We start from the raw sequence: 12,474 nt of genomic DNA, 5'->3' as shown, positions 1-12,474 counted from the left end.
CTTCAGTATAGTTATTGAATATGGAATATGTTCTATATGGACATATACATTCTGTGTAATACATTTGATATTGGTTGTGTTCTTTATTGATATATATATAGAGAGAGATGTAACATACTCATCTGTTTTTATATAAAAATAGAAAGGTCTTCCTGCCCCCATCTAAACCTAAGTCAGAAGAGTTTGTGACCTCTGTTTTTCCCCTTTTCTGACATAATCTTCTGTTAGCGACAATTTTTGTTCAGAAGTGGATTGTTCATCCCATGTATAATCTTAGAGGAGTGGCCAATTAGCCTTTGACTGACACAGTTGCCCACCCCAGGGCTATGGAAGCAGTAAGTGGTGACAGCACATAAAGCACATTTGATTTTCACCTTCCCCTCTGAAACTTCTCCTGACATCCGGGGACTCCACGTCTCGGTTTGAAGGAGTCATTATGGGATGATTGTGTCTACTTATTAATGGCCTAAGACTCAGCAGGATATTTAGAGGAGTCAAAAAATGGAAAAGCCCTTTTCTAAGAAATTAAGCTTTATTTATAACTCACCTAAGGTAGTCTTCAGTCCAGTCTGCTCAACCTTGGCTAGAAATGTGGAGAAAATAAAGCATCTGAGTAATTGTGCATGTGTCTTTGGGAACTAGGATTTTCAACAGAGGAGAAAGGAGAAACAGAAATAAGATAGCAGATATTAATTCACATTGGAATTGGAAGGATCAATATGAATGAGTATGAATTCATGATAAATCTTATTAAAAACGTACATATTTTCTAATATTTTCACTAAAATGGTCTAGAAACTGAGCAAGTAGCAATGAACTTTCTTAGAACCCACTGCTCCTTGGAAATATAGCCAATTTTAGCTCTAGAGCAAGAACTGGATGAGATTAGACTGGAATATCTTGACATAACAGATCTAATAGCGAGGATGCTCTCAAGGACTACTGGGGGTGTGTCAAAAGGACTCAGGAGCCAACTTAAAGAGGTTCCCACTGGAGCCAATTATCTATTGGATAATTAGAGCATCAATAAGAATACTAACCACGATGAGTTGAAAACATTAACTAATGTTTAAATCCAAGAGTTCATGGTGGTAAAAAAAAAAAAAAAATCCCTTTGGAGGATGCTAAGTAATGAACTCATTATTTTGAAAATTGTTTACAAAAGGAAAGAATCAAAATTTATTCTGCCATTCCTTTATGAATTCTATCTCAGAGTGACTAAATTGATGAGGAAAAAGTTTCTCATGATAGAAGTACTTCAGCTAATAAGTACCAAAGGAATAAAAAATATTGCCATTTTGCAGCTCCTGATGAAATAATGGATCTAGACAGGATCACCAGTGGCTGCTAACATCACCAAAAGAGGGACGACCAGACATTCTGTGCCTCCTCATGGAAGCATGCAGCACTGTCTGTGAAGTATACTTGCTAAAAACTTGAATCTGCATCTTATCAAGCCTCTCGATTAGAAATGGGCAAACTAGAGTCCTGAGGTTAATCTGGCCTGCTGCCTGTTTTTGTAAATAAAGTTTTATTTGGAACACAACCACATAGATTCACTCACATTTGCATTGTCTATGGTTGCTTTCACCTTAAAGGCACAGTTTAGTAGCTGTGACAGAGACCGTATGGCCTACAAATCTGAAAATATTTACCATCTGACCCTTTACAGAAAAAGTTTGCCAATCCCTGCTCTAGGTCTAGCTACCCATTTGTAGCAAATACAGGGAACAAGAGAACGCGTTAAATGACACCATGGGGATAATCAGTAAAATCCAGACTGGGGAATTCTCTAGGAAAAATGACCTTTTTCTTCAATAAATAAGTTGCAGGGAGAGGAGGAGAGAGGGAGGAAGAGGAGAGGAGATGAGGGCAAGGGAAGAGAGAGGAGAAGAGGGGAGGGGAGATGGGAGAGGAGAAAAAAATTGATATTTTTTGTGCAATATATGAACTTATTTCTTCTTGACTTAAAGAAACTAAAAAAAGGTTTAAAATATATATCTATGAGACAATCAGGAAAATTTAAACATTGTATATTTGATTATACTAAAGAATTAATTTCTTTTAGGTAGGATAATTGTATTGTGGTTTTGTTTTTTAAAAAACTGTATTTTTTAAAGAGTCATCTGAAATATTATGGATGGCATGATTTGATGTATAGGATTTGCTTTCCAGTTCCTGGGGGTAAGACAAGGTAGGAAGGGAAATGGAAGAGAGAAATGAAGCAAGATTGACCACGTTTAAGCTGGCTGTTGGGTAAATGAAGTTTATTATACTGTTCCCTCTAATTTTGTGAATGTTTGAAATTGTTTATAATCAAAGAGGTTTTTATTTTTTCCCCCAATGTTGATGCCAGGGTCCTCCCAGACCAATGCCTGAGTATTAGCATTTTGAAAACAGCTCTCTTGGCAAAGCTGCCACTTAGAGTTGGACAGGTTATGTCCTGTCCAAGAGCAGCTGGATGAAGGGAGTGACTGGGGCCACATCCTCTGGGAAAGGGGTGACTTCTTCTAATTTGCATAAAGGCACAGTATCGGTTAGCTGGATTTCTGACCCGAAGTGGTTCTATCATATAGTCAGGGCTGAGAATTATTGCATTATAAGTTACAAATGTCATTTGGACCAAGGTTTAAAACAAACAAAAGAATCTAGACCCAGTGGGAAGTAGTTGGCTTTTAAGCATGCGTCCATGCCCAGGAGTTCTCAACCTTGGCTGCACATTAGAATCACCTGGATCTTTTAAACATTCTGGTGCTCAGGCCACACATCACATCAGTTAAATCAGAATCCCCAGGAGATGGAGTGAGGTATTAGTTTTTTAAAGCTCCCAGGTGATTCCAATGTGCAGCCAAAGTTAAGAACCAGTGGCCTGGTAGGATCAGTGTTTCTCACATTTTATTGTGGATGTCCATCACCTGGGGATCTTGGTTAGTGTAGATTCTGATGAATAGGGCTGGGGAAGGGAAGAGGTTGTGCTCTTCCCACCAGCTCCCGGGTGATGGCTGCTGCTGCTGATCCAGGGATGCAGGTTGAGTAGCAAGGGTATAGAATCTAGTGCCTGCCCACTGTGAACTTGTGGTTCATCCTACAGACTTGAGACTTTTTGTTAGAAAGACAAGTTGTCTGGTAGGCCAAAATATTTACCCAGATACAATTGCATTCCTGGCCCAAGATTCTGCATTTCTGCCCAGTTTCTAGATGCTGCCAACCTGCCATTCTACAGACCACACTTTGAGTACGATGACCTAGAAAAAAACCTAATGGCATTTCCATGTTATGGGGTAGATGAGCCAGAACTGCTTCCTGTAGTCATGGGCCTTCCTGGCACTTCTCTTCGGTTCCTAATCTACAGTTCAACTCAGATCAGCAAGGTCAAGTTTACCTTATTTGGTACCTGGAAATCTCTTTAATTCCTAACTCCAGGTTTCTGGCTCTTTTCCAGGCAGGCAGATTGCTCCTCTCCTTGGACTTTAATTAATGGCTCTTTATGCATATAATAATTATGCCTTATATTTGCCTAGCCCTCATCAGGGTCCCGTGGAAGTCTCGTAAATCAGCAGTGCCCAGCGCCGATCTGTTTAAACCAAGTGGAGAAGCTCCTGGATCAGGGCTCTCCTGCCCAGCGGGGTCAGGCCACCATTCGTTTTCTGAGTCAAGGTCCTGGGAGGATGAGCTACAGGTTGTGATTGCCATAGAATAGTGGTTTCCAGCCTTCTTTTAGTTTTGGAATTCTTTGTTTGAAACACAACCCTTTGTGGAAATGTAAACACCACAGCAGCAAGGCTGCTTCTGGGAGAAGTGGGGCTGAGGGTGGGCATGCGCATCCCTGGAGCTGATGAGGGGCCGTGCAAGTGAAGGTGCACCTGTATCTGTGTGTGAATGTTGAAGTATAAGAAAATAGTGAGTGTAAATACTGGACATTTCTGTTAACAAAATGTCCTATAAAAACTAATAGAAAAGAACTGTAGGTTAGAAAAGATGAAAAATAAGGCAGTATGTTATGTCTTAACATATTATGTAATTCACTCAAAGACGACAAGGAAAATATAAAGGAAAAAAAGAGCAGAGGACTGGCGAGTGAAGTGTGATGGAATATGTTGAAAATTTCTCACTTCTGGCACCTAATTTCATTTAAGTTTAGCTTAATTTCCTTCAGAACTCTACCTCAGTTGATTAGATTCGCAGTACTTTGTGTAGTTGTTCTACAGCAAAGATAACCTTATTGTATGATATGGAAAAGAAGATATAGTTTGGGGAATTTAATCAACATTATATTTGTAGTTTCTCATGTTTTCTTCTATTTAGGTTTTGCCTAAAAAGAACTATATTCTCAATTGACCAATGAAGTGCTAAAATTGCTCAGTATTTACTCAAAATCAGTGTTTTGGAGGAAAGAGGTGGTAACAGTGATATAGTCTGTTCTCTTTAATATTTACTTGACGTGTTCAAAAGTGCATGCAATCATTTGCTCTTTTAAGTGTTTATTCAGAGCAGGAGAGCCCTTTTGTGTCAGTTGAGAAGGAGGGTCTTATTCATTCTTCCAAACAGAACATACATGCTGCAGACAGGAGGTACACCTCTGAGCCAAACGTTCAAGAGGCAGGAATGGGCCACACTGTACTGGTTTCGAACTGCTGAACCTCATCATCACCTCAGCCAGCATAGGGGCCGCTGCCTTGAAAAGATTCTGTCAGATCATCCATTTTTCCACCTACTGAAAACATTTACTTTGCCATCTGCTATGTCCAGAATTGGACTCACCACCTTCTTCCTTCCTTTGTCTATATCGAATATCATCAGAAACATCAGTTTTTCTTTTGCTCAGTCTTTAAACCTTGCAGTCACTTTCAACTGCTCCACTTTTATTTCTTGTATTCCATAAGTCATTAATATCTGGGGGGTCTTCGTAGTGTAGGTGGTTTTGCTTGACCTTTGATGTACAGGCCTGGGTTCTAGCCCTGGTCTGCCACTTAAACGAGCTATCCTCCTTGAGCAAACTACTTTACTTCTCAGTTTCCTCATCTGTAAAATGAAGATAATGCCTACCTTAGAGGGTAGTTGTAAGAACCAAATAGAGTATCAAATGTGTCTAGAATGTAGTAAGTGATCAATAAGTGGCCACAGGTGCTAATGTTGTTATTAAATAAGAATATTTGATCTTCCATATCCGTTCCTTTCTTTTGGTTACCACCTAGTCTAAGCTCTTAGCCCTTCTCTCTTGCATTAGTGTCACAGCTTCTCTGCTAATCTCATTGTTCTCCAATCCACGTTGTCAGACTAACAGTTCCTAAACACTTGCTTTTTATTAGCATACTCAAAGATGTTAGTAGCTTCCAGTTTCTTACCTCACCATCTAAACTCTGGGATCCAGCTTTCTAGGTGTCCATTATTTGAAGGAGCCTCCTCATGGTCTGTCTGCATTCACCGTGATGTCCCCATCTCCACTCAAACTGTTAATGTATGTTGCATCCAGGAGAATCCTTTCGAAACGGAAATCTGATCCTGTCACACACACACGCACCCCGCCCCCCGCCCCACACACAGAAACCCGTTCAGCGGGCTCTTTGTATAAAATGCCGAAATCCTCACCATGATATTCACAGTCTGGTTTGGTCCACGCCCCACCTCTCTCTCCACCCTCGTCTCATACCCCCCTTGCCTTTTGCTGCCTCCGCACCAATCACAGGCCCTGTTTAAAGTCTGTCTATCTACCTTGCTGCTGCTTCCCGAGTCTTTGCACATGCTTTTTCCTCTGCCTATCACATTCTTCCCACCCCACCCTTTACTCATTCTTACTCATTATTTTGTCTCTCAGCATAGTGTCACTCTTTGGGAAAGCCTTCCCTGGCTAAGTTAAATGTGTGTGTTACCTCCTAGAACCACAGGCCCGTCCTTCAATGCATTCAGCACAGTTGCAATTTTACATATATCTGGGTGGATATTTCACAGACATATTCCTCCCTAATTAGGCAATTTTAAAGCTCCAAGAGTACAGTTTTTGGCGACCATACCTTCATAACATGGACTTATGTCATATCCCTTTCATCACTTTGCCATTAATATGCAATGCCTAGCCTTTGCCCTCAAGTTCCTCTCACCTGCAATGTCTGCTTCACTTTCTTCCATCCACCCGGATCCATCCTTCAAGGCTCAGCTCCAAGGTCTCCTATAGAGCCTCTGAAAACTATGCTAGTCTTCAGGAAGCGTCCTTCTTTTGTAAGTTTAGAACTCACCGCTTCATTTCACTCTTTGTTATTTCTTCCATCACCCTGTTGTTTCCTGTGCGTTAGTCTATTTTCCCAGTCAAATTGCAAGTCTCATGGTGCCCAGCATGATGCTAATAATCTGACTAGATCATCAGTATATGTGGATTGAACAGTTTTCATCTCTGTTTCACGAAACCTACTCAGATCATAACACAGTAAGGGGCAAAAAAGATTTGCTTGAAATAAAATGTATGTCACAAAAGGGAACTGCAAAAAGAAGTTCTAGGAAGTTTCTAGAATAAAAATAAATGTATCTGAGATTCAAACACAGGATTAATGAATTTTAGTCCCTGCCTCACCCATGAGCCCGTCTCTGAGGATTTGCAGTTCTTAAGTTGGAAGAGACTGCGAATGTGACACAAGCACTGGAAATCTCAAACACTCCTCTCTTCAAGGTTTGAATCAATGGAAAGAACTTGTCCTTGTCCTCTTAAAATGGCCATCTCGACCTCTGCAGGTCACAACTCATGTACTTTACTGTGCAGCTTTAAGCATGTTCTTGTTTGTGAAATCTTTATGATTCCAAGATGTTTACTTAATAATTAAGTTGACTTAAATAAGCTTTCTATAATTAGGATGAGCATTTCAGACAGCCAAATTAAATCCTATGCTCAACCATATGAAAAACAATCCCATCTGAAGTCATTTGGAAGGTAATACCAGGAAATCATTTTCAGCATTGCAAGACTTATTAAGAAGCTGGGTTGGAGCAACCTACTAACTTGGATATGAGAAATGCAGAATGCTTGGGGCTATCTCTGTGGCATCCTAACAGCACTGATGAGAAAGTTATTAAGCATGGACTATCCGATCCTCCTGCGTTACACTATGTTACAATTTGTCATTTTATAGATGGGTTATTAATTTTATCAGTTGTCATTGAAGTAAGGAAAATAAATTTTCAGAATAAAAAAACATGGAGCCGTATCCTTTTCTAGAATGTAGCGTTTGTTTGGCAACATGGAGACTGAAAAACAGAAATGATTTGTATTTACAGTATCCAAAGTACATTGATGGAGTAAGTATCAATTGCCAGTATAGAATGTTTTTGTTAAGGTATCAAATACGTAATGCATACAGTCAGATACATATACAGCTCCATGATGTTTTACATATATGTTCACCTGTGTGACGACCACCCACATCAGTATATAGAACATTTCCAGTCTCCAAGAAGGCTTTTGCCTGCCTTTTCATGGTCAAACCCCACCACATACCACAATGTAGTCATTATTTTGATCTCTATCACCATTGTTTAACTTAGCGTGATTGTGAAAATGTCTGTAAATGAAGTCACACATTATGTATCCTTTTGTGTCTGGCTTCTTATGCTCAACATTCATTCCTGTTGCTGTGTGTATCCATAGTTTGTTTTTTTTCATGCTTTGCAGAATTCCTTTGGATAAGCACACCACAATGTATCTATCTATCCTTCTGTCTGTGGACATTTGAAGTTTTTCCAGTTTTTGTTTATTATGGATAAAAGTGATATGAACACTCTTGTTTATGTCTTTCTTGCGTATGTCCATCTTGTATATGGACAGAGTACTCATTTCTCTTGTATATACCTAAGAGTGGGATTCCTGGGTCATAAGATAGGCATGTGTTGTATAATTTTAATATATACGCCCAAATATTTTTCTCAAATGATTGAACAATGATGTATGTTAATTCATGAACAGAGTATGTGAATCCAAGGAAACTACTGTTGCATAGTCTAAATTATGCCATTTGTTTCTGGTTTGTTAATATGAATTGATATTTTAAAAGTATATTATATTAACACAGGCACAAAAACTTGGCCAGCCCAAGTGCAGGTTAGAATTAAAGGTGAAAAGAGATTGAAAAATGTGTATAGCCTCAAATTCCATTAAAAAAATTCAGCTTTACAGAAGGGCATTAAACAATGGGAACTTTAATAGATTCAGCCATTTGGTGAATTACTCTTTCTTTTAGACTGTTGGGAGTTAATGTTTGGAGATTAAAATTAATTAATTGTAATTTAGAAAAACATATTAAGAAACTTGTTTGCTTTGGTCAGGCAAGAAGGCATTGTTCAAAGAAGTGACAGGATTGTGATTTGGGCTAAACGTATTCTGTTTAATAATTGAAGTTTATTCCTCCTATGCCTGATAAAAATAAGAGTTTGATGTCCCAGGCTTGTGCTATTCTTTTCCTATCCATTTTTATTTTGCTCTCATAAAGTGATAAGGTATAAAGTTTTTTTTTTTTTTTCATGTGACCGGGGAACTGTCTAACTTGCTTTCACTATAAGTCACTTGCCTCCAACGTGTAAGTTCTTTTGGAAGGAAGACGATGTGTCTTTATCTATTTACAAGGGGTTAAAGACCACAGAGTGCTAAATTTTCAGCGCAGAGACATAGGGAAATGAAAAACCCCACCCAGAGGTCTCCTGTTATGTACTTCCGAGTGTAGAATAAGATGTGGTTCTGCTTTTTCTGTTTCAGTTGTCTCAGGGATCTCCAGAACCGATTGAGCCCAATGTCTTCACAGCAGACTACCACTTATCACGTCGTTCATCAGGTGGATACAGCCTGTCCCCAAATGACCCACCAGGTAATGGTCTTCAACATAGGAAATCTGGCTTTCACAAAGATATATTGTTTATTGATATATAAGGATCAATACTGTATATTGATATATATATTGATATATAAGGATCAATAGCTATCCTTAAAAGATTATCTTCAATTTAAAAGAAAAATAGAGTTTATTTCAATTATCTATGGCAATAGTTGGAAGGGACTTAAGGTAGGAATACAGAAATTCCCTGAGATTTATTTTACCCAGTTGTAGCAGCTTCCTTGATCATTTATTAATACTGTAAACAAACATCAGAATCTGTGTAGGTGAATTGTATTTCCTTTTGTTTCTTCTTGCTTATCTGATGATGGGAAATCAAATTCCCAAAAGCATCCAGGGAGATAAAAAGCAGGAGTGAAAAGTTTGAATATTTAAAATGGAGAAAATTTGAAACTTATCTGAAGAATCCACTTCAGATATATATATATATATATATATATATATATATAAAATTTCTTTTTTGCCTAGATCTCACATAGGGAGGCAATATAGCATAGGAATTAAAGGTGCAGATTCTGGAAACCTGGATGCCTAGATTCAAATCTCAGCTTTACCATTTAGTAGTGGACCTTGGACAAATTATTTGACCTCTCTAAACCCCGGTTTAGTAAAGTTAGAGGATAAAAATGATACCTACATCGTAGAGTTATAGTGAGGATCTGTGTAAACATGAAAAATGCGTGACCATTAAGAGGGGCTCAGCGTAATGTAACTCTTCTTGTGACATTTGAACTCTCAGAAGAGGTTTTCAAGCTACTCTTAGGTTTCAGAATTCCTAAGTAATTTTTGAATCCCTATAAACTATGGTTATGTCACTCGGTGGAATGGATAGAAGTGAGGCTTTTATGGTTAAATGAAGACTTTTCATCTCCTCATCTGTGAAAGGCACTCACTTCGGTTGTACTTTTGTTGTTGCTTAATTTAGGCAAATCATTTCATGCATTAATTATCAAACTTCCCCTAAGTCTTGGACTCCTGGGATAAAGCCAACCTGTGTAGGCAGAATTTCATTTAAAATAGTCCCCGAGAAATCCATAAGATTAAGTTAACTGTTGTCTCAAGTCATTTGCTTTCAACAGCATCCCCCAGGGCAGTCAGCCAGTCTGGAGGCCAGACTTCTTACTACAGTAGCTCTGATGGAGAACTCTGGTGGAAGTCTCTCAGTGGCCTGAGAGTGAGCTGACAGACCTTCCAGGGCAACTGGACGCCCCACCCCAGGGCATACCAGGCACGTCCCTTGTCACAGCAGCCTGGGCAAAAGCAAAGAGGCAGAGCCTGGGGGCACTTTGGGGAACACCTTTAAACTGGGCTTTAAAAATGAGCTGCCAAGGATTCACATCCTCATGCCTCCCCTCAACCTTCAACCCCTTCTCTTTTGTCTCTCCTAAGTGGCAGGGGAACTCCTCTGCGTCCAGTGTTGATTGATTTGACTGGAAGCTGGTCAACGTTGCTTTGGGTGGCGCCGGGGTGGGTTAAGGTGCTGGTATATCATACTTAAATGAAACATCAAAAGTAGTATTGTCTTGTGGCATTAAACGTATTTTATTTTCCTCTAGGCAGCCGTATGAAAGAGTCAGATCTTTTTTGTCTTTCACAGTCTATTTCTGCCTCCAAGAATTTATTTTCTTTCTAGCACCTATACTCTTTTGCCTTGTGTTTCTTAATCAGAAAACTCACCTGCCCATTAAGTAGTTTGTGTTTGAAATCACTCCTCACCTATCCTTACACACACACACACACACACACACACACGCACACACAGGCCCCTAACTTAATTGGCCAATTTATACCGTGAGCAATGCCCATAAATCTGGTGCATTGTTTTGTGATGGCCACCCAAAAAGCAGCCAAAAGTTATTAAAGGAAGAGAAACAAAGAGTTTGAATATTCAAAGCCAAGATAATTTGGAATGTGCTTGTAAGTACTCATCTTCATCATTAAGAAATTGACCTGTTTTCACTACAGTTGAGTCATAATTGCCAATAAGTCTAACTAAGAAAATGTGAACCAAATGTCATACTTTCCACAATTTATTTCAGGTCTACCCACCAGCTTTGATTTGGAGGAGGGAATAACATATGAACAGATGCAGGTGAGGTTTTTGCAGTGCTTCTGAAGGATTTTATTCTGTTCCTGTTGATTAAATGCTAACCTGATTTTTTTTTTCAACTTTAGGCTGTGATTGAAGAAGTCCTAGAGGAAAGCGGTTATTACAATTTTCCTTCTCACAGGTGAGATCTAGAGTTTGCTTTCAAATGTGAAAGATCAATTAAGATCATTGGATGTTAGATCTGATTTCTCTATCCTTGACTCAAGAGGGATTTTTTCCAACTTTTATTTTAAACACTTTTGTAAAATATCTTGACACTACCATGGGTAGTATGTATGTTGCCCATCTTTTGTATGGATGCAGCTGCTATATTCTCTGTTGAAAAAGAAAGGGTAATCACTTAGTAGTAATTTACTCTCATAAAAAATAATGAACGTAATGAAATTGAAAAGCATTTCTACATTGTTTTTTTAAATTAAGCATTTGTTTGTTCCATTCTAGAAGAGTTGTAAACTCAGATTTCCATCACTGAAATCTACCCATTATTTGTATAGAATTCAAGAGGAAAAATGCAACTAAACAAAGAATCACAAGTAGTGAATTTAAGACATGTTTGTGAGAAAGGGATTTGTTGTTATGTGTTGCCATTTGCTTACCCTAAATAAGAAACCTCAGTTTACTGGGACTATGTATTATCTTCTATTATTGATGCTCTAAAAATATACTCTATTTTATCAATTTTATGCAGTTCTGGACTCATGCAGTTTTACTGTTGGGCATAAAGAGTTGAGGACAATTAGTTTATTTGAGAGGATTCCAGGAAGCACTGGTAGGGGACTGAAGAAGTAATTCAATAAAGGTTTCATTTTCAAGCAAGTTACCATTGAGTGACTAGAGCTTGATCCCACAGGGGAAATCTGAGAGCCAGGGTAGAGCATGTACCTCACTTACCCACTCAAGGAGTGAGGGAGCTGAGGTATTTGTCCTCCAATTTCCGTCAGTCATTGTTTGAGGCTGTTGCCCAGGGGATGTTAGTTTCCTGGCATTTCTGGCCTTTGTGAGGGTGGACCAAGCAGATTCTAGAGGCCAGAGAAATCCTCAGGAAAAGAAATATAGGCACTGGCAGTTGAAAGTCAGGCCAGCATGCTTTGAAGTGGCATGGATGAGGGGATATGGGCACTGGCAGTGTCTACTCCATGTGAATTGTCTCTTGACTTTTCCAAGGAACCTGTCATAACTGAATCGTGAAATTGATTGTAAGCAATCACATACACATTCTATATGGCTCAAAGTAGCTTTAGGAGGCATGGTCCTATGGAGTATGTTCTCCCAAAGTGGCATCTTATGTGTTGAAGGAATTGCCTTTCTTTCCAGCTAGTGAAGCTGTCTTGTGACCAGTATTTAAGTTATTCTAGAAGTCTTCCCCCAAAATAACTATTAGGCATGGTAAGAGAAAGACGTTTCAAGAACATACTGTTAAGGTCATTATGTGGAAATTAGATTCTTTTTTGAGAATCTAATTTCAGTCTCCAATATTTTTTTTTACTTCTCCTA

General features: G+C 38.9%; 1 protein-coding gene across 7 annotated transcripts in view; it reads left to right on the top strand.

Annotated features, from left to right (window-relative positions):
- NEK10 (NIMA related kinase 10) overlaps positions 1-12,474 on the top strand; it is a 218,789-nt gene that overhangs the window by 203,155 nt on the left and 3,160 nt on the right. For all 7 annotated transcript variants that reach the window (XM_058553999.1, XM_058553994.1, XM_058553988.1 and 4 more), the window contains 3 exons: positions 8,735-8,843; positions 10,910-10,962; positions 11,046-11,101. In XM_058553999.1, the coding sequence (XP_058409982.1) occupies positions 8,735-8,843; positions 10,910-10,962; positions 11,046-11,101 (218 nt within the window). The remainder of the gene's footprint in view (positions 1-8,734; positions 8,844-10,909; positions 10,963-11,045; positions 11,102-12,474) is intronic.

Source organism: Diceros bicornis, chromosome 2 (assembly GCF_020826845.1).
Source record: "Diceros bicornis minor isolate mBicDic1 chromosome 2, mDicBic1.mat.cur, whole genome shotgun sequence".
NCBI lineage: Eukaryota > Metazoa > Chordata > Mammalia > Perissodactyla > Rhinocerotidae > Diceros > Diceros bicornis.
Note: the sequence above shows the minus strand (reverse complement) of the source record. Positions and strands in the feature narration are given on the sequence as shown.